Here is a 22337-nt window from a genome sequence, read left to right as displayed (position 1 = left end):
TTAAATTTCCTGGTGGTCTCACATTCAAGTGCTAACTTCTAGGGATGCACACACTTTAACTTGGAGGAAGTTCTCTGAATCTGATGCAAATACAGCAGATCTCTGTCAGGAAAGGGGCTAGTGAGGCAGGAACTAGTGATTCCCAGACTAAAGAGGACAACTGTGTACTCTTAAGACAGGTGCATAGCACAGGACAGATGCCATTCAAGGCCAACACACAACAGGCCAAATATCTATTGATTTAGAAAGGTGGGAGGAAAAGGTTTAGCATTCAGACTCTGAGGCATATACTTTGAGCCCTAGGCAGATCGTGTGTAAACGGTTTCATTTTCGTCTTCAGTAAAGAAACAGCCAATTCCTGAAAAGGGAGTTGGCGTCTGGAGAGGTGAGGTTTTCTGCCATGTCTGATAGGAAGCTTAACCATCTCTGCTATTCATCACATTTGCCTTTTTGGGGACTTGCAGGATCCTGAAAAGCAAACCTATCAGATGCCACTGCTTTCGTAGCTCCACTGAGCTGCATGAATAGCAGAGAGATGCTTGTTCCTGTTGGCATGAAGTCTGAAACACTTCTCAGTTTGTTTCCAAAGCATGTAGAGCCCTCATAATCATATCCAATTCCATGAAACTTTTTGAGGTCATCCAAAGTCACTTACATGCTGCCGTTTGTAGTGGTTTCATTCGAAGTGGGAATAGGGCTGCACAGTTAGAGAGACCAAACTGCAAGCCTCAAACTCATTTGAGGTCCTTAGGAAAGTGATTCGTCTCCATTCCAGGGTGACCAGCTTAATTAACTACCTTAAAAGATCGTTTAAAAGGTTATAAACTTAATATAAATGCACTAAGCACTCTGAAGCACTATACCTAGGAAGGAGGAGCTGCAGGCCTCCAGATGTTGTCAATCTAGAGCTCCCATCATCCCCTATGCCAGCCGTGCCAGCTAAAACTGCTGGGAATTGTAGTCTAGCATCATTTGGAGGACCATAAGGATTTGACCCCAGAACAGCACATGTTTAAATGGGCACTGATGCATGAGAGTGAAGATCAGTTGTAAAGTAATACTTTCCTGATCCAGTAGTGCCTAGTGGGTGGAGGGTTCCTTCTCCTATGGAGTAGGGAGCTCAGGCACCTGAAGTGGTTTCCTGTTCATTCCACCAGTGTTGTCCATGAGCGTACATTGGCACATCATGGTTCAGCTAGAGAAATAAGGTTGTTCAGAGCCACATGTATTGCAGGAACACATGTGTTTCACAGTCTGCTTTTGAACACATTCATTTCTTATAATGGCAAGGATCCTATATGGATAATGCCCAGCAACATACAGTACATGCATTTAGCTGGCAGAATGAACAGGAGAAATATTGCAAAAGATTGTTTAAAAAAAAATGGGGGGGGGTCCTTACTCCTCCACACTCTTAGCAAAGGACACCCCACATTTCTGGATGGATCTTGCACTAGGCAGCATTCTATAGCAGTGTTGCTTTCTTTACCATCTCTGCTCTTCAGATCTGAAGCCATTTCTCCTCATCTCTTTTTGTAAAATCTTTTACATCCACACCAAGAGGCCCTGGACATTTCAGACTATTCTGTGATATGGGTCATTATAGCCACCATTACTGTGCATTGTCCAGTGGCAATCTGCAGCATATGTGGCCCTTGTCTTAATTTTAGAGCCATCTACAAGCAATTTTGTTAGGTCCGTGGTATGAGTTTTCTATTCCTTCTCAGCAGCCTGAAACGGAGAGAGAGAGAGTCAGAAAAAAAGAAGGAACTGGACAGATAGGACAATGTTAAGAAAAACATGTATAGACCCACCCAGTTGCAGATCTGGAATCACCCACTATTTCTTTCACTGCCGTTGATGACATGAGATAGTTTATTCCTGAGATATGTGCATTCTGCCAGACAATAAGTTGCCCATCTCTTAACTCCCATGAATCAAGTTCAAGTCTTGGCATTTCCATGGACAAGACCATGTCTTAATCTTGACAACCCCATGGAGGCAGTTTTCTACAACTGTCTTTGGGGATTCTTTTTCAACTTCCCAGTCTAGTTTATGGCTTTCATATTTCCTGATGTTCTGTCATCCAAGTACTAAACTGGCTTAACTTTGTTTAGCTTTTCAAGATCAGCCAAGGTCAGCTAGATGCTTCTACCTAGCTGGGTCTGCCCTAAATACAGCCTCAAATAAAAAGTGTGGATTTGTTAGTCTAGAAGTCTTATTCATTGTGAAAGTATTGGATTAGCAACTGGATTAGCAAGCAGAAGTGGTTACAAGAGGAACAAGTTAATGTAAGAAAATTCTCACTGGGGGAAACCAAAATCAGTCATCTTAATATTAATTGTATTGCTCATAATCTGTTTTGTCACAGAAGTATAGAAATGTCTGCTGTTCTTTGTCCTAGTCTTTGATACCTGGAGGTACTTATCCACTAAGAATAGCCAGATATAGTACTCAACCATGGATTCCCAATCCTCAGCTTCCTCACATATGTCACTGAGTATTGCCAACTACTTTTGCCTCAACATTCAATAATGTGATGACTTTGACCAGTTCACTGACCAAAATAAAGTGATATGACAAACACAAAAATAATAATAATATACTATCAAGAAGAAAAAAAACATTAAAAAGTGTTATTATGAAAAAGTGACAAAAATACAATGAAGAAAATAAAAAACTTAGCATAGTGTATCATTATACCAGTAAATCGTTACAAATCTATATGCATTTCTCTAATGCAAATATTATTCAGAAGCATATATATTTCTAATACAGTTATGTGACTATCATTTTTTTAACCTATTGTATTTTGTGTAAATGAGTCCCATGTTTCATTATACTTGTCCATACCAAGTCTACGTGTATAGGCAATCTGCTCGTAAGTGGCAAGCACAATCAGGTCTTTGATCCATTGAATAAATTATTCAATGGATTCCTAATATTCTGGGCTACAGTCCCCATCATCCCCAGCTTTTTTCTTCTTTTTGTTCTCACTGCCTAATGCTAATTTAAAATCACGATTAAGAATACAAAAGAAAGAAAGAAAAACAGGAACCTTTGTTCTCAACAGATTTGAATAGGATTGTGCTGTTCATATATAATAGCCAGACTGGGGCCATTAATTTTTGCATTCATAGCCTTCTTTTGCACAATGTTTCACTTCTTCCATCTCAAATAAAGTCAAAGGGCCAGTCTTTCATGACCCCTTTTCTTTTTTCCTCCTTCTCTGCCCCATCTCTACTACTCAGACCCTTGCCTCCCATGGGATAATTTAAAAAAGAGGGAAATGACCCTCTTCTTAGCAGTGTGATCTTCTCTATTCTAGGAAAAAGGACCTTTTCTAACTGGAATCCATCAGCATCCTGATCACCACAGAATGGGAAACAGAAATAGTGCTAAACCGTAAGTTGACTATTTTCCAAAGAAAAAATATTTTGAGAAATAATGATGAAAGAACTGATAGAATAGCTAGATCTAACTTCTGTGTAGTAATCATCATCATCTTCACCGCCACCAGCAGCTTGATTCATTGGAATATTGGTAAAAATTATAACTTACTAGCAACAGTATTAAAAAAAATGGATGAATACCAAGAAATTAAGTTCCTGTGGGACTTTCCATATACAAACTGATAAATATGTCACCCATAATAAGGTGGGCATGAGTGTAATTGCAAAAGAACACATAGGAAATTACATTGCAGTAGCTGATGATAGAAGGTCAATGAGAAAGAACTAGAAAAAATAGGGAAATACTGTATAAAGACATTCAAATAGAGATTGAATGCATATGGAAAACCAAAATAATAATGTTGCCATTAGTGGTTGGTGTGCTTGATGCCATACCAAAAGATCTGGAAAATCACTTGAACACAATAGGAATGGATAGAATCTCAACTCATCAATTACAAAAAGTTGCATTAGTTGGAATAGTGCACATCTTATGATGCTATCTTTAACTAACTTACATCCTTGGGAAGGATCCCACAGTCAAAAGTACCAAATTCAGTCAGAACTATCTGGAAGACTGTGTATAGATGATAATGAGAAGGAGGATAATAATAGAGTCACTGGTCTGAGATAAAACACATATCACTATTAGAACAAATACAATCACAGCATCTGAGAAGTATCTTGAGTGTGGATAAAAGAACTTTAGCTGCTGCAGCTAGAGCCAAATTGGGAATCCATACGATTTGTTCCTTGTCTAAAATCAGGGCTTATAGTTATTGGTGCAAAATCAATGCTTTGGAAACTGACAGACTCCCAAAATTGTGTTTGTTAAAACAGACAAAATCTCAGTTAGAGCCTTCTTGGATAGTACAATTGACAAATTACATTAGGAGCTGTGGTCTCCCTGTCTCATGTCCAGTTGTTTCTGGAGAACAAGCTAAAAAGATTCCTGCACAAAGAATCTTGGATATAGAAGCACAGAAAGATGTAGCCACCCTTAGAAAGGTTGACACACTGAAATGGACGAGCCAGTACAAAAGTACCTTCCAAATTGCCAAGTATTTAAATGCAGAAATGCCCAAATATCTTAGGGTGGTATTTACTCGAGCAAGATTTGAGCAGCTGGACACAATGGTTAGATATGGAAGATTTAACCAAGTCCCTTATAATTAATGCACTTGTATTTGCAGAGCTCCAGAGACAGAAGATATAATACATATATTATGCGAATGTCAATTGTATCAAAAAGAGAGGGATCAGTATCTTGGACGAATGACCCATTGGGATCCTTATATTAAAAGAACGTATTTCATGTGCGGTCAGAATTCAAAAATTACATATAAAACAGCCCTTTATTTGAACAAAGCAGTACAGCTGAGATCTGCCTATGTGGATTTGACTGGGGTAAATTGTAGGGGTGATGCAGAAATATGATTTGCGTCTTTTTTCTTTTTTAATTTTAATTTGTTTCTCTTATCCTATTTTTAATATATGGTCTTATTAATGTCTTATGTTTTATTTGTTTTGTATTCTGTATCCTGATATGGCCTAATGGTTAATCAGTAATAAACTGAACTGAACTGAGGGGAGGGAGGGAGGGAGCCTAGGTTCCTGCAATTCTTTTTCCACAGCCTGTTCTTCCACAGTGGGATTCCTGGATTTCTGCACAGAAGTCTGGTCCTAGCAGTATCACATGAAATGGACCCAGAACTGTAGATGGAGTCCTGGCCTCCCACAGTTTGGCTCAATTCCTTTTCTTTACCCCTTGCAGGCCAACCTCTTCAACAGTCCCTACATCAAGGACTGTGGGAGGCATGATCCATAACCTTCAGGAAGACATCATATGTTCCATCTGTCTGGAGTCCTTCAAAAACCCCGTCTCCATTGATTGTGGGCATAATTTCTGTCAAGACTGTTTGTTTACTCACTGGAATGTTTCCTTGAACTCTCAGTACCGTTGCCCTGAATGCCGCCATCTCTGCCACCCTGAGCGGATGTACCTAGATGCACGGCTGAAGCGTTTGGTGGAAAAAATTAAACAGCTTCATCTCCTGGAAGAGGTCAAAAAGGTGGGATTGCATCTAGGGAGAACTAGGTAGCGTTACTGCATTGCGTGCAGAATGGGGCTTTTGTTTTGTTTCGTTCTTTGCCTTCAAGTCAGTCTTGATACCTGGAGACTGCCTGGATAAGTCTCTGCAGTTTTCTTGGCAAGATTTCGGAAGTGGTTTGTCCTTGCCTGCTTCCTAGGGCTGACAGAGAATGACTGGCCCAAGGTCACCCAGCTGGCTTTGTGACTAAGGTGGGACTAGAACTCATGGTCTCATGGTTTCTAGCCTGGTACCTTAACCACTACACCAAACTAGCTGTTTAGTATGGAGATTATCATAGAACAATTACAGAATTGGTTAATGTGCCATCTAGGGAAATACATTGGGTGGGATCCAGACTTTTTATTTATATTTATATGTATATGTATATGTATATGTATATGTATATGTATGTGTATGTGTATGTGTGTGTATGTATGTATGTGTATATATATATATATATATATATATATATATATACACATACATACATACATACATACACACACATATACATACACACATACATATTTATTTATTACTTACTTATCTACTATATTTGTATATCATTCCTTCCCAAAGGCTCTGGGCAGCTAACAACTGGAAACTTTGTTTAAAAAAAGAAAATTAAAAATAAATAAAAATAAACACTAAAAAAATAATAACAAAAATCTCAACATTATCAAGATAGATAGATGGATGGATGGATGATAGATGGATGATAGATGGATTGCTTTGCAGATGACTACATCCAGAGCCACACAGGACCTTATAGGTGACAACCAGAACCTTGAATTGCACCTGGAAGCCAACTGGAAGCCAGCTCAGCTCCCAAAGTTGTGTGGTCACTCAAATATAACAGGAGACATTCATCATGGCCCAGGGCTGCCGCATTTTGTATAGCTTCCAAATGCTTTACCAGGGCAGCCGAATGTAGACCATGTTATAGTAATCCAAACAGGAAATGACTATGCATAAGTGAATGGGAGCAAGACTTCCCAATCCAAGAATGGCTGCAATTAGTGTACCAGATGCAACTATTCAAAAGTCTACCTGGCTGCAGCTGTCACCTGTCTGAACAAGAGATGTGAGTCAAGGAGGACCCACAATTGTGGACCGCTTTGAGCCAGGGAATACAACCCTGTACAGAGTTCCTGGGTCAATATTTCCACTGTTTGGTGTGAAGTCAAGATATATCACTGAGGATATCTGACTGTGCTGGTGGATAACCACTCCCAATGGTTTCACATAGATGTCAAAGGAACCTGGGGCATTCCACACAATAGAGGTCTCTGGGCAGAGCTCTTATCTCCTCCCCCAATGAAAAACAACCCCTTAGGAAGAGAGAGAACCATTGAAGAACAATATGTAGGTGAGAATTGACTTCTTCATTTCCCACTCAAAGTTATACAGTCCCCACCCAAAAATAGGTAACAAACAGCAAGTTCTCTACTACTGTTAATCTGACATGGCCATCACAATTGGGCTATCATGTTTTCTTCTATCTTGGCTCTCTTCAGACCTGAGACTTGACTCTGATTGAGTAGCCATGGAAATTGTACATGGCTTCTTTTGACCTAGTTGCCTTCCTTTTCAGAAGATGCCAACAACTTCATCAGTGTTGGGGCAGCCAGTACAGCTAGTGAGTTTGGATGACAATGGGAATCTCTATTTGGATGCAGAGGCTCTAAGTAGCTGCTTAGAGCAGGAAGAGGTGAAAGATACTCCTGTCTGCTTGATTTCCACCATTGGGGAACAACGGCGGGGTAAATCTTTCTTGCTCAATTTCCTCCTGCGGAAGCTTAAAAACCCAGTAAGTCTGACAATGATTGTATATTTTTTTAGTGTTTTAAAATGGTTTGGATTGGATGATGCTCCTCCTATGATCTTATAGCGTTTTGTAGTTTTTATCCAAGAAATCAAACATGCAAAATGAGTTTATATGCATTGCATTTTGTACATGTTCAACCTTCTAAAGAAAGAAGAAAGGGAGATGTATAAAGTATACACTCCTTTTCTGAAAATGCAAATGTATCAGCTTAATCAAGGAATATTACCATCCAAGCTAGCCCAGTATCACAGTATCTCACCAGTATCTCAGTGGTAGAGTACAAGTGGCTCTCAAGGGATTCCTAAACTATGACTCCCAGGAGATTTATGCCATGGATAAATCACAAAAGAACAATTAAAGAATAAATAATAAAAAAAGAATAAAACAATAAAAATGCATTTCATCAAAAGGCAAATTGATCATCTTGCAGAATTAGAGAGAAAGTTGCTTGGCCAAGTAACTTTTGATATTTTGGAAAATATGTGTTATTTGACTAACCACGCTACTGCAGCAGCCATATATTTCCTATCTCATTTATTTCTTCTTTGTTGGCAGGCTGCTACAGATAACTCTTGGATGGGCCAAGAAGATGAGCCACTGACAGGTTTTGAATGGCATCCAGGAATTAACTGCATCACCAAAGGGATATGGATATGGAATCAGCCGTTTTTGGTTCCTAGTGAAAATGGAAAGGTAAATGTTTCAGAGCTCAATCCAAGAAGTAACTTCTCTTTTCTGTCTGTCCTTTGCCTCCCTCTTTGTGGCCCCTGTGTCAGCTTTTTCACGAATTTTCTGAATGTAATGCATTTCCTATCCCCAACACATCACAGCAGTCCCAAAACTGAACAAGATTTTATTGCTGCTAACCACAAACTTGATAGTATGATAGAAAACATAGAGCTTACCATAAACAATATTGCTTGGCCAAGCTGGAAGTCGGTCTAGTAGACTTGTCTGCATAATTGATTGATTGATGACATGCCATGAAGTCAATGTTGATTTTTAGCAACCAAATAGACAAATTTTCTCCACAATGATCTATCCCTAACCTGGTCCTTCAAGTCTTCTAATGGTGCACCTATCACTGTTGCAATTGTGCCCATCCATCTTGCTACTGGTTGTCCTCTTTCCGTCTACCTGTGCCATCATTAGAGCCTTCTCCAGAGAGCTAGTGCTTCACATAATGCATCCAAAGTAGGATAATTTGGGCCTGGTCATTTGTACCTTGAATAAGAACACTGGGTTGATTTGTTCGATGATCCCTTTGTTTTCTTGGCTGTCTATGGTATTCTCAGGAGTTTCCTCCAACACCAGATTTCAAAAGCATAATGGAGACTATCAGACTAGGACACTGCACAGTATCCTGGAGCTTGTTAAAAGAATATTTTCTGTTCAGCAGAGGAAATGTAAAATCTAAAAGGCAGCAGATTTACTAGTTGTGCAGAATGTATCTTTACCACAATGAGAGGGGAGAGGATTTTGATAATAGAAACATGCTTTTTACTGCCACAGCTAGTAGCTGCTGCACTTAGCCATCCTTCATATGAACTTTGCCACTTCCTGGTTACTTTCCTTTCTTGACTTGTGTTCTGTTGCATCTCTTATTAAACTCACATGAATCGACTGACCAGGTGCTGGACCCACACCTATCTCTTTCAGTATAAAATGGCTAATTTCCTGTACTTCCATCATGATGGTGTGGGCTTTTTTTCAGTAGTTTTATCTCTGTGGTTTTTATTCTATCAATATTTTGATTTTTTAAAAAATGATTGTGCTATTATGTTTCAGCATTTATTCTTATTGCTTTGTTTTTACCTGCATCTTCCTGACAAGTGCTGCTAAAGGACAGGAATGGGGAACCTGTTACTGAACTACGTTTCCTAACAGACTATCCCAGCATGGTATATGGTAAGTGAGGAATGCTGGGAGTTGTAGTTCAGCCAGGACAGGAGTCCAAAAGGTTCAACATCTCTGCTAAAAGCACCTAATACATTTTAGAAATGAATTCTGCAGCTACATACCCTAAACTGGTTAGTAAATAATCCACATTACACAATTTATTGAATCAGAAATTAACTGAAAAGGATGGGTTCACACTATATATGTCCACTCATTTCTCTTCTCCCTTCCATCTCCAGGTAGCCTTGTTCTTGATTGACACCGAGGGCTCAATGGATATAGAGAGAAGCATGGAAAATAGTGTCAAGCTTTCAGCTTTCTCTATGCTGCTTAGCTCCTATCAGGTGGAGTTCTAGAAATATCAACTCCTTTTTTTCCTCTAGACTGTAACAATAATATGTACTTATCACGCCTTTGTTGTGTTTCCCAATTGTCTTCTAGATTCTCAATTTGTCCCACATGCTGAAGGACCCAGACCTGGAATACTTGGAAGTGAGTTGGGCTCTGTATATTAGAAGTGAGCTCCTCATCCCAGGGAGAGATGGGAGACAATGCAACATTACCAGGCAGAGGTGGTATAAAAAGGAAGTTCTCTCAATATAGCTAAAAGAAAGGGGCATAAACTAGAGCTCAGAATTTCTGGTGCCCCTTTGATTCCCTGGGAGAAGATTAGGAGAACCCAGTTGGAAAGATCCTACACCATTTTGGCTTGGCTCAAATGCAGGAATCTGCCAGCTGTGGAACCCAAGCAGTTCAAATCAGTTTCTGCATACTACAAGTACAGAATCAGTGCCTTGCAAGAGACTGCAAGAATAGTAGGGTTATGCAATGCTTCAGATTCATTTACAGAAGATGCTGAGGAGAGTGAAGAAAGGTAAACGTAACACCTGTTTTCAACTCTTTAAAGCACCTGTATCTTTTATCAGGATATTTGGCAGCTACAGAAAAACCAAGTTATCTGAGAAAAGATGCGGCTGTTTTAAGAGTTCTGATAGGTGTTATGATCATACTCCAAAGTTTCAAAAGTTGAAACCTTTTCCAAATTGTTTCCAAAGTACTACACAGCCCTGTTCTGGAGTAAAGATGAACATGAGTGTCAATTGAGCAAGTCAGATTGCAAGAAAAGCCATTTCAGTTGGACCATTAAGCACATTGACCTTCCAGGGCAAACTGAACTCAAGACAGCTTGGTTAATCTTTGTTAGCTTTGTTATCAGCTCCCTGTCACTGCTGCCCCACTATGTGTATATGTGACCTAGTGTGTCTTCCATTCCCTACAGTCCACAATGAAGGTACCATAATAGATGGTTCATGAAAACCAGTAAGGAGAGTTTTGGACTGGATATTCCAGTTTAGAGTTGAAATGTACATGGTTGATTGAGCCATGAATCTAACCATTGATCAAAAGCTGGATCCCCACAACATGTTGAGCTTAGGTACCAAATTGCCCCATCGTCTGGTTTTGCACATCCATTGAATCATAAATTAACCTCTGATGCTTGGGTCATGCAATTCACTATGCCACAAGAAACACTCCAAGATTACAAGTAATTAAATTTGGCATGTTGTACAAATGTAACTGCTAATTCTATAACTGATCTGAATAAGTTGATTGCCTGTCTCAATGACATTAGTGGAAAACTAACTTCTCTCCTGTTCTCGCAGTGCAAAAATTAAATATGGTATCCAGTGCCAGAAGTTTGAATGGTCTTCATATAAAACTAATAAGTTAAGGAATTTAAAGTGACTATTACACTTTCAATGGGGGGGGGGGGAGAAACAGCCTCCCCCCAGCTTAAATACAGTACTGTATTTAAGTCTACTGTCCTGAGTTTTCTGGAAGAAGGCAGGATACAAATGTGACATAATTGTAAGACAAACTTGTAAATTTAAGTAGGTATTATTGTTGTTCTACAACAACAACAACAACAATAATAAAATAATATCATTTCTAAAATATAATTTCTATTTGTATCTTTATCTTTCCTGTCATGAAACACTCAAGGCAGGTAATAGTAAAAACAAGAATAACTCTGTAAACCAAAATATAAAACCCAGTCAATGGCTAAAATTCTCTATTATTCCAGCTCAAGCTGGCTGAAGAGAGAGGTCTTTTCTTCTTTCCTAAATCAAGTTTTAGCTCCTCAACTCTGCCCCTGAGTGAACAGACAATAACTTCAGTGAAACTAAATCTTCCAGTGTCACAAAGCCACCTGCTTCTTTTGCCCCTCAGATGTTTCTGCACGTAGCGGAGAGCGTGGGCCGTCAGTACAAGCTGAAGCCTATTCAGGTAAGAAGCACCATCCTTTCTCTTCTTTCTTATCACATTTATGTTGTGTGTTTTTTTCCTCTTCCACTGTCACCAGTCCCACAGGACTGTTGCCTTGCCAGTTGATCAAAGAGGCCCTTTGTCCCTGAATTCCTCTTCGCAGCAAACGCCTCTTCCATCTCTGTTTTCTTCTGCCTGGTACTCGCATCTCTCTTTCCTTTTCTTTCATTGTGAATACCAATGAACTTTTTCACCCACTGCTATTTGTAAATGCGTTATTTATCTCTATAATGCATCCATTTTTCATCCCTAGGAAAGGGCAACGACCTCCAAATCATGCTTCTTATTTAAAAAAAAAAAATCCAAAATTGGATGGAGCAGGAATCCATGTCTCTCCCATCTTATTTATAAAATAGGGGCTGGCTGAGTAGGGTGACTTTTAATTTTCCCAAGCAGACAAGGAAATCCAGGCCTTTTCCCTTCCTTCCCTTACCTTGTGCTGTTGCTTTAAGAAAGTTTCTCTCTGCCTGGTTTGGATGCCAGAAGCAAATTAGGGTGTGAGAAAGTTCTTAGAGCAAAGTGAGGATAAGTGGGGTACCTTCATGATCCCCCCCCCATCAGATGCAGGAATAGACAACCCCTGAGGTCCGTGTGGCTTCAAGCTCCATTTTATAGCAACAAGAAACTCTCTTCAGGATTATAATTTTTCCCAGTAGGTGCTGTGAGCCATTAAAAGCCCCAAACTCATATCTACCCAAAATGAGGGGAAAATCCCACCCAAAATATTGGTACTATTCCCTTTGGTGACAACACCATACCCACTGTGATCCTTGGAAGCCGAAAAAGGGGAGGGGGGACTAGAAAGAAACAAGAACCTAATGAGCAGTGTGAAGGTCAGGGGAGGCATTGTCTTATTTTCACTGTAACTATGATATGCTTTGGTAAATAATTAAAAATTAAAGAACAAAAAACAATCTTTAAAAGTAGAACTGGCCTCAGAGGGAGGTACTGTCGGGGATATACCTATGGGGAGATCTCACTGATGATTCTCTTCCTTCCTATTATCATTCTCCTGATTTCTTTGGGCCTATAAGTGAAGAGATGAAATTGTTTTGCTCCCCCTCAGTTCCACAGACGGGGGACAAAAGGAAGGGCAAGGGAATAAGCTGAGGGGCCTTGCAGAGAAAAAAAAGGAACTGATCAAGAAGAGGAAAGCCTTTAAAAGATATTTTGTCCAGGGCCTGAAAACCTGAGTAATGATTTCTTTAACAGGGAAAGAGACTAGTTCTGAATCAGTCTGCATTATTCACCTGTCGCCCTGTTTTAGCAGCACTGATGGACACGCCAGGTGTATCCCTTAGCAGAGGAAAGTGGTGAAGTTGCAAACAGTTCCTGTGGCTCTTTGTAATGAGAGAATCAGTCCTATTCTTTTGCTGCCATATGTACAATTTAGTTTCTAGCTCACCTTTGGGAGGGCTTGGAGGTTGTCAACTCCCTCAAGTGGCAAGTGGCATTGGATGCTGCCATGCAGAGAGTGGGTTTGTTGCTTCCATGTATCCAGTGAGCTTATAGTGGGATCAGAAGGGGAGGGAGGAAAGGCAAATGCAGAGTCCTGGAACTTCTCTTACTTCTTTGTTGCAGCATCTTGATCTCTTGGTGCGTGACTGGGTCTACCCCGCAACCTATGGATTCCAGGGGGGACAGGATTACCTCCAAGAAATCCTCCAGGTAAACCTGTTGTAGAAATCATGAAAAAGATATCCTGAGTTGTTAATGAAGAGATTGTGTAGGAGTCCATCTTCACTCTCAAGTTCAGAGACAGAGGGGTTGTGGGGGGGTTTCAAAATGGTTGCATCTTGTCCCATTTATTTGTTCATTTAACCTCAGAGGCTGAAGGGTCAACCTAGCCGGCATCCACAAGTCCTGCAGACACTCAAAAGTACCAACAGTCGTTGTTATCTGATGCCCTACCCTGGCAAGAAGTTGGTGATGGGCACAGAAGGCACCATAGCAGGCAAGAACCTCTCTCTTTCCATCACACCTTCTTCATGTTCCTCCCACAGTCTATACAACCTGTATCTGCATGAACTTTAGGGACAAATAGACACAATTACTCCATTCTATCAGAAGGAGGAGCATTAATACCACAAATTCTCTCTGATCAGTGGTGGAGTGTAAAAACAATTAGACCAATTAATTTCCTGGAATGAAATGGGGAATCTTTGTTTCCTTAATTGGAGCTGAGGTGGGAGGAACATCCCATGGAAGATTAAAAAATCCCTTCCAGTGATTATGAAATCACAGCCTGTTGCTGTAATGATCTTTTTGCAGGCATTTGGGGTTGCTGGGTTGGGGGTGGGGAGGGGGGCAAATGGTGGAAGGGAGGGGTTTTCTCTTATCATGGCTTAAAAGTTGCTCTGAATCCAAGAGGACAATGTAAAATGATTCTGCAGTGAAGCCAACCAGACTATCCACCCTCCTGGAGTTTTATTTATAAAATAAATTCTTATCCTATAAATAATTTTGGTGATCAAAATTCACCAAAACCTTTTTATTGTCCTATTTTATCCTTGTGGTTGATAGCAAAGCATGCCTTTTTCATAAAGAGGTCTTCATCCCTTCCTTAGCACTACTCACTACTGTTAAAATCAACCTTGGAATCCCTCTACTGCATTCATTTTCCCCAAAGTTTACAAGATTACTGAAAGCACAGAAAGCTTGCATCTTGGAGATATTAAATAATATTCTAAAATAACAGAACTTCATTTCTCCCACCACCACTATCACCACCAGATGGTAGAACAGTCCCCTTTTAAATCCAACACTCTGTTGCATTCAGGAGTCTTGGGCTAAGTTGGGTTGCATGCATATATTTTCAACTATGGTCTCCAGAAAAGGTAAAAGGTGTCTTGCGTTGGCCAAAACAGTCTGAATTGTTTCTTCCAGACATGGATGAGGATTTTAGGGAATGCCTGAAGAATTATGGCAATGATATTGCCAGATCAGCTAGAATGCACATAAAGAGAAATCAGGACAGCATACCACTCACTGGGACACAACTTGCTATCAAGATAAAGGTGAGAGTTATGGAATCAAGTGAGATGGCCACCCTACACCTTTGAATTTGTACTTGGCATACAGATGTTTCTCTTATATCCAAGAGAGAGATCAATCTCTTAGTTGAAGAGCAGTGTTTCTCAACCTCAGGAACTTTAAGATATGTGGACTTCAATTCCCAGAATTCCCATGCTGGCTGGAGAATTCTGGGAGTTGAAGTCCACACGTCTTAAAGTTGCCAAGGTTGAAAAACATTGCTCTACTCTAATACAATTACTACTACTCTAATACTATTACAATTACCTCTATGCTGTACTCTGTACTGTACAACACTGTTTATCAGCAAGTTTAAGAAGTGTGGACTTCAACTCCCAGAATTCCCTACCCAGCATACTCTACAACCTAGTTCTCTATTGCTATCAGTGTCTTCTTCTTACAGAGCCTATTTCTTTTTTCTCTCTCTGGGCTTTCTTGTACTTTTTCTTCTCTTCTGTCACTTTTAACAGCCAGCAGGTGGGGCTCTTGTACCATTCCAAGTTGTGCTTTTCCTTGCTGCTGTACATTTGTTCCCTTGGAAGGAAAAACACCTCCTGTCTTTTTGCTGCTGATGGCTGCAGAGCTGCAAAAACACACGTCTCCTCTCCACCCTCCCACCCACCCGTGTCACGGTTGCTGTTTTATTGGCAACTCTGCCATGCTGATGCTGGGGGAAAGGCTCAGATGGGAAGGAAAGGAAGGCGCCTGGGGCCCTGCAATTCTCTCAAGCAGTCTGCCCTTCCATGGTCTTCTGCAAGCACAGTCTTTGTGGGATTCTCTATTCTGGATAGCTGAAGAATGGTTATATGGGGAAGGACCCTGGAATCTGCAGTTTGTACTAAAATTATACATGTAGATAGACAGGCACTTCAGAACAGGAGAAGACCTGGGTCTCCTGTTCAAAAGATGATTTCATAAAAAGCCAGAGTTGAAATGCCGTTGAGTTTGACTCCCTGCTCGGTGCAAGAATCCAGCTGAAAAGCATCCAGATGAAGGCCTGTTGACGTACCACTTGAACACATTAAGCGAACGGTAATTTAATTCCATTGTTACTTGGCCCTGTTTGTAGCCGGTGGGTAGCTACAAAAGCAAGCTGGTAGTTCTGAATCTCATGGGGAGTGTTAGTCCCACATTCAGTTGTAACGTAGCCTGGTTTGAGCCCTGTTGCTGCCACACCCAGAAGGGAACAGTGTTGTTCCCTTCCTTCAATTAGTGATGGGAGGAATTGTACAATGTGCTTTGTCTTGACTGGGCACCCTGATGCAGCTGATGGGTGTCTCTGATCCCTCATAGCATGGCCCAAATTATCACAAGCCTAGTGCATGATGACACCCTGCCATCCCGCCCCACCTTGGCATACTTATGGGGCTTTTCAGCAGCTGCCATGAGTGTTCTGTGTTTGTGTGTGTGTGTACGTGTGTATGTATAAGTAAAAGATAAACATGAAAAAATATAAAGGGAAGTTAAGAAAAAGAAAAAAGTGCACAGAACAGTAGAGATAGAAAGAGAAAAAAAGAAAAACATAATTAAAGAAGCAACTTCCGATCTTCTTTACAACAGTTACAAACAACATTCTCCCTATGTTTATACAGTGTTCTGCAATGTTCTAATCCTGTTTCTTACTCTGAGCCTGTGGTCTGTTTGTTGCTTTTCAATGCCATTACACTTTTCATGTTTTGTTTTTTGTTATTTATTTATGTATTTGCAATTGTGTTAATCATTAACTTTCAAGTTCTAGCCAGCTCAGAAAAGGCATTATTTAGACCAAAATTCTATGTGAAAGGAATATGATACACATTGTGGAAAATAGTGTGCATGTCTGTTGTGTACTTTGTCCTGTTAGCGTAGGTCTCTGTGCAGGTGAGTTACAGGTAGATTGTCTACATATTTGGAGATACTCTGAATGGACGTCTGTAGCAGCCTTTTGTTAATCCATTTTTATATGTTGAACCCTCCTTTTTTTTAATTCTTTCAGGATTTGTCAGATCTCATGAAACAATATCATTTTGGTTTTTCCTCACCCATACAGGTACCAACTTCCCCATTTTCCTTTTATACTCTTCCCCAAAAGACACTTATAGCTAGTTGGCATTTTTTAAAAAGCAAAATGTCCTTCAATTCATGCTCCACATTTACTGATACCATGAACACATCCATGTTGTTTTCTGGGCGACTATGTAAAAATGATTTGCTTTTACCCTTTTTGGTTTGTTTTTGTTTTTGTTTTCGTCTTAGTCTGTCTTACAATTCTAATATTTCTCGGTGGGTTCCCAAGGAGGAATTAATGGGGCCTGGCAAACATAATGGGACATGAAGAAAAACAGCAAAGGAATTTTGGTGAAACTAAATTGGACTGGGCCTAGTTAGTTTTTGGATGGAAAAATATCCATTTGTTGAATTCTGTAAGGGTGGAAGATGGAATGAGACTATCATAAATAAATAACCTGATAGGTATGGCTTGGGAGGTTCGTGGCAGGAAATTCAGATTCTGATAGTGGTGGATTCTGCTGTTGTAATCATTTCCACCAAAGAGGTGCAGATATGAAGCCAAATGGGGCTGACATGAGTAGACCTGATGCACACATCCAATCTTATACCTCTGTCTCTCTTTATTCCTTTCCCTGTCTCTTCTGGGATTTGAGGGAACTTAAGGGAAGATTAATCTTTTCTGTAGCCACATCTGCTCCCCTTTCCCTTTTCCTTCTCCTCAGATGGCCAACACCTTCAACCTGAACACCAAGGAACAATTACAGAAGCAATTTACAAAGTTCATCCAAGAGCAGGTAGGATTAAGAGGAAGAACCTAGTTTTGTTCTAGTTTTAATTTCAAAAAAGGCAAAACATTTAGGATTTTGAAGAAACAAATACTAGGAATGCGTTAGAGTGAAATAGGTTTCTATGGTTTGCCTACTGTAAGTTGACATGTAGGGAAGGGTATGGTAGGCTAGGATCAGAGGCATAACAGAAACCAGAGGGCTGAGCTTGTAAAGTCTGAGTACTGGTGGTGGTGGGTGTTTAAATACAGAAAAAGCAAACCAAGTGATTTTTGATTGATACTGTCTGAGGATGGACTTAAGGCTGGGTGAAATGTGCTGCACAAGTGAAAAGTTTTGGGTAGATCAAGAATAAAGCTCCTTGGGTTTTGTGAAATTGAGTAGATAAACTTAGACCCAAGAGACAGGTTAAAATCTTTAGGCAGCTCCAAAGCTTATCACACAGATATGGGTTTGTTTTTTTCTTTCATCTTCACTGACCTCAAAAGGCTATTGTACGTATAAAATGGGGAGGAAAAATCTGGTGTTCTAGACAAAAAGGCAGGTTAAATATGTGATAAATATGGTAATAGTAAGAAGTGGCATTATTTTGAGTAATGAGTGAAGTCTGACATTTTCAGTCTTCTCTCCCTTTTCCTCATGTTTCTGTAACCTACCACCATTTCTCCTTCAACCTTAGGAACAACTTTCACGCTCATTGATCACAAGCCTACGAGTGACCCCAGCCTCAATGACTAAGCGTGTTCAGGAGAAGCAGCAGAAGCTACTCCAAGAGTGCAATGACTTACTTCAGGGTGATGAGCCATGTCGGACCGATATTGTCTCGTGTCTGGAGAACTACCTCCAATGTGAGGCTAAAGATTTCCTGGAATATTACACCCGCCGTTACAAACCCCATGCCATCAAAGCTGGCATAGCCATCGGGGTGGGTGCTGTGGGTTTAGCTGGTGGGGCTGTGGGAGCTGGTGTGGCAGCCGCCTTGTTGGCAGCAGAAGCCATTGTGCTGAGCACTGGTGCTGCTGCTACTTTTGCGATTGGGACCGTGGCTGGGGCAGGCACGTTGGCGCTTGTTGGGGGAGGAGTAGGAGCTGGTGTGGGGAACAGGATAGGGAATGCTAAGGTCCAAGAAGTCAGGAATATGGCTGAAGATAATAATGAGGTTGAAGAAGAAGAGGAGGTGAATCCGTCGGATGAGAGGAATCTTATTAGCTCTTAAAAGTTGGAGCCCATACCTCTTCTTGCAAAGAACGTGTGCCTGCCATAAAGACGTAAATCCCAGGAGTCTAGTCTCATGTGCACCCCTTTGTCCCAAGAGCTATGAAGAATTGGTCACTCGTTATGTGGCCATTCTGGGATAGCAGTAAAATAGCATAGTTCCTACACAAAGATTTGCACTAGTGACAATAAAAGACAAAGGGAACATGCTTTGTCTAGTGGTAATTAAAATAATAATGATTTCTTCTGTGTCTCTCCCTCCCTTTTTGAGGGGGGGCAGGCCCCAATGAATTACCAATCCATTTACAGTCTATGTCTCTCATTAGCCTTAGCTGTAGACATGGAGCTACTTGCAGATATCCATTCTTTGGGTGAAAATCTAAAGCAATATATTATGGGCTTTGTTGTCATCTCAGATATATCACAAAAGGCCATTCCTTCACCCTTTGCAGAAAGAATGTGACACTGCCCGTGTGACACCTTTCCTATGGAACTGAATTAAAGGTGCAATTCGAGGTTCTGGTGGTCACCTTTAAAGCAGTACATGACCAAGTCGGCTCTGCTGGTCCAGTAAGATCAGGGAGAGAAGGCATGTTAAGGGTCTCTGTGCTGAGAGAATTTCATCTTCATGGACGCCATTCCTGAGCCTACTCAGTGGTAACAACCTCTTTTGCAAACACCTCCCCCAGGATATAAGGACTGTTCCTTCCCTGTAACTTTTCAGAGAGTTTTAGAGGCTCTTCTGGAGCATATTTAAGGGAAAGATGAAATGTTGGGCGATAGGAACCGTATGTTGTTCTTTGTGGTTCCATGTTTTTAAGTTGTACTACTATAATAGATTGTACCAGTGATTGGAGAAGAACTAGAAATCTCTGTGGATGATGATGATGATGATGATGATGAATAACAAACAGATTCAACATTTTTTTACAAGAACCTAAATACTTTGGCTATATCAGCTGCAGATTTACAAAACGCTGTCTTGCTTGGCACATGATGTACTACATCTTATGACATTACTAGAATAATTCCTAGGTTCCTGGCTGGAACTTGAATTTCCAAAGAACACCTGTCAAATACATGATTCTGTTTGTTTGTTCTTTGTATTGTAATATTCCTTGATGAATAAAAACAAATAATTATAATTATAATTATATCAAAATATAGTTTGCAAAATTATTACTAAAGCAATTGTTGAGATAACTAGATCTGACTTTTAAAGGAATTCACGGTAGTAGAGGGAGTTTCTCCCATCCATTTTATCCTCACAAACAACCTTACAAGGTAGGCTAGGCCAAGAAGGTGGATGATACCCCTCAGAAAATGACAATATCCATATTCAATCAGTCTTTCCCAGCTTGGTGCCCTCCAGATATATTTAGTGGCAACTTTTTTTTTATCTCCTACCAAACCCAACACAACCGTCCCAACTAAGTTCCTCAAAACAGGATTTGCCTCTGAGTAAAGAGGCATAACATAGCATAGTTGCTGACCTTTGTAAATGACTGAATTTGAACTCAGGTTTCCTGCAAAGTTCAGTCATACTTACTCTATGCCTGTTGATTTCCAAAAGGTCTGATTTTAATTTATAGAGGCTGCAAATCTATCCCCAGAAGCGTAGCTTTTATAACAAAATATTGCAGACTAGAATTTCACCGTTTCAAAGTAAACACTGTCTGCCATTCTGTCATGTAATCTCCACATATACAAGCTGGAAGGTTACCATTATGTGGGTGATGACCAGGGTCTGGAAAAAATAATGGAGCAGTGAACATTTTGACACAGAGAGACTCTCCTGGAGGTGGGGAAAATTGAAGCAAGCTAAGAAGATGGCAGGAAGATGTTGGAGAAGATGGAGAGGGGAAGCAGCAAAATGGGTATTAGACACTTTTCAGGCTGCTGAAGAGATGCACATTCCAAGGTGATTCAGGATTACTAAAGAGGAATCAGCAGAGGGGTCATTGTGCATGGAGGACAGTACAGTATGGGAGTTGTCCACCCTGAGGAAATATCCAGTGGGACAAGAGGATCCAAAGACACAGGAAAGTTGATCCAGATTTTGCTAGGTGCCAGCTACATTTGAATGAGAACGCTTGATGAATTATTTGAGGAATTTAGTGGCAACTACATTGTAAGGCAGGCACATCTCATTTTAGCAGAAGCAGTACGGTTGTCTGCAGAGACATAGTTAATCTCAAAAAGGTTGGCCATAAAATAATTTGCTACATTCTAATCTGCTTTGAAGATAGACACGAAAAAAGGAGAACTGTAGGTTGGTTTTTCTGCATCATCTGAATTCTGTCTGCTTGGTTTCTAACCGGAAAACTTGAGCCTTCAGAAAAACAGCTGTCTTTGTATGCTTGTTATGCTGAGAATAAAAAAAGGAATGGCTCTCAAGAAAGATCTTATGTGCTCTATTTCGTCCTGAGAACTCCCAACTCAATCACTCCACCCCACTGCCAACATGCTGGATCTGTTGAGCATGCTCCATTGCCATTGGGGTGTTTCCCTTGATTTTATTTATTTATTTATTGTAAGAGTCTGCTAAAATTATTTTGCAGTTTTTCACAAATTGGACTTCCTTCAAGCCTGCTACTGTCTCCCTCTGGCATATGAGCTATCTCATTTTGGTTGCATTCAATACAGATTCTTACTTGAGCATGCAGGGCTTATCTGGGAGCAAGCTCTATTCAACACAGAAGGTCTTGCTTTTGAGCAGACATATCTCAGATTGAACCATGAGTCTAGATCTCGATGCCAATCATGTGACTGATTTTGATTGGTGATGTGCCATCAAATCGGTGTTGACTCTTAGTGACCACATAGGTTTTGTTCATTATGACCTGTCCGTAACCACATCCTTCAGTTCTAATGACGCACCCTTCGTCACTGTAATAGAGTCCATCCATCCACCCTGCTACTGGTCTTCCTCTTCTCTTTCCTTCCACTTTTCCCAGCCTAATACACTACTCCAGAGAACCAGAACTTCACATAATGTGTCTGAAGTATGGTCATTTAAGCCTGGTCATCTGTGCCTTGAGTAAGAATTCTGGGTTGATTTGTGTGATGATCAATTTTTTTGTTTTCTTAGCTGTCCAATCATTTATCTCACTATTTATTCAGGGGCATTGTGAAAATAAGAGTGAAAAAATGGTCCAAGGAGTTTTACTGCTGGAAATAGAATCCTCTCTTCCCAATTTTCTTTATAATAAAGAAGGGGCTTGCAATTTGGGGCATTCTGCCCTCTCCCTCAGAACTCCAAATTTAAACTTTATACTGTAGTGATTTAATTAATTAACTCTATCATTTCTGCAGAAAGTATTGGATTTTATTAGCATGTTATTTTTCTCTTTTGTTTGCATCATCATCATCATCATCATCATCATCATCATCATCATCATCACTACTACTACTACTACACACTGCCCAGAATCCTTTGGGATTGTGGTGGATTATAAGATGGAATGACAGACAGATGTTAAGGAATAGAATTTTAAAAGATAAACTTTTCACAAGATTTAAGTTCCCATGTTCAGCTGCAAGCTATCAGATGTTATAGCCCACCTGTGTGAATTTGGTGATGGGTGCTCCAAATCTTCCAAAAGAAAATATCTTAGGATACTTTCAAAAAGAAGGGAAAAAATGAAAATCCCAAGATCTTATTTATACTTGTTGATACTTAACAGAACACACATAAATCAATAACAACAACAAC

The 22337-nt window shown here is 40.2% G+C and overlaps 1 protein-coding gene across 2 annotated transcripts in view; it reads left to right on the top strand.

Moving 5' to 3' along the window:
* RNF112 (ring finger protein 112) overlaps nt 1-22337 on the top strand; it is a 24599-nt gene extending 2262 nt beyond the window's left edge. The window contains exons 2-14 of one of the 2 annotated variants that reach the window (XM_025173409.2): nt 3329-3405; nt 5227-5524; nt 7143-7355; nt 7929-8066; nt 9512-9616; nt 9714-9764; nt 11505-11561; nt 13182-13268; nt 13428-13554; nt 14487-14617; nt 16609-16662; nt 17345-17416; nt 18087-22337. In XM_025173409.2, the coding sequence (XP_025029177.2) occupies nt 3380-3405; nt 5227-5524; nt 7143-7355; nt 7929-8066; nt 9512-9616; nt 9714-9764; nt 11505-11561; nt 13182-13268; nt 13428-13554; nt 14487-14617; nt 16609-16662; nt 17345-17416; nt 18087-18623 (1896 nt within the window). In that variant the 5' untranslated portion in view covers nt 3329-3379 and the 3' untranslated portion in view covers nt 18624-22337. Of the gene's footprint in view, nt 1-3328; nt 3406-5226; nt 5525-7139; nt 7356-7928; nt 8067-9511; nt 9617-9713; nt 9765-11504; nt 11562-13181; nt 13269-13427; nt 13555-14486; nt 14618-16608; nt 16663-17344; nt 17417-18086 lie in introns of both variants that reach the window. The other variant, XM_015889896.3, reaches the window with a different exon arrangement.

Source organism: Python bivittatus, unplaced genomic scaffold (genome assembly GCF_059951505.1).
Source record: "Python bivittatus isolate LINGU-HERP-01145 unplaced genomic scaffold, Pbiv_v1 ctg000440_np1212, whole genome shotgun sequence".
Lineage (NCBI taxonomy): Eukaryota > Metazoa > Chordata > Lepidosauria > Squamata > Pythonidae > Python > Python bivittatus.
Note: the sequence above shows the minus strand (reverse complement) of the source record. Positions and strands in the feature narration are given on the sequence as shown.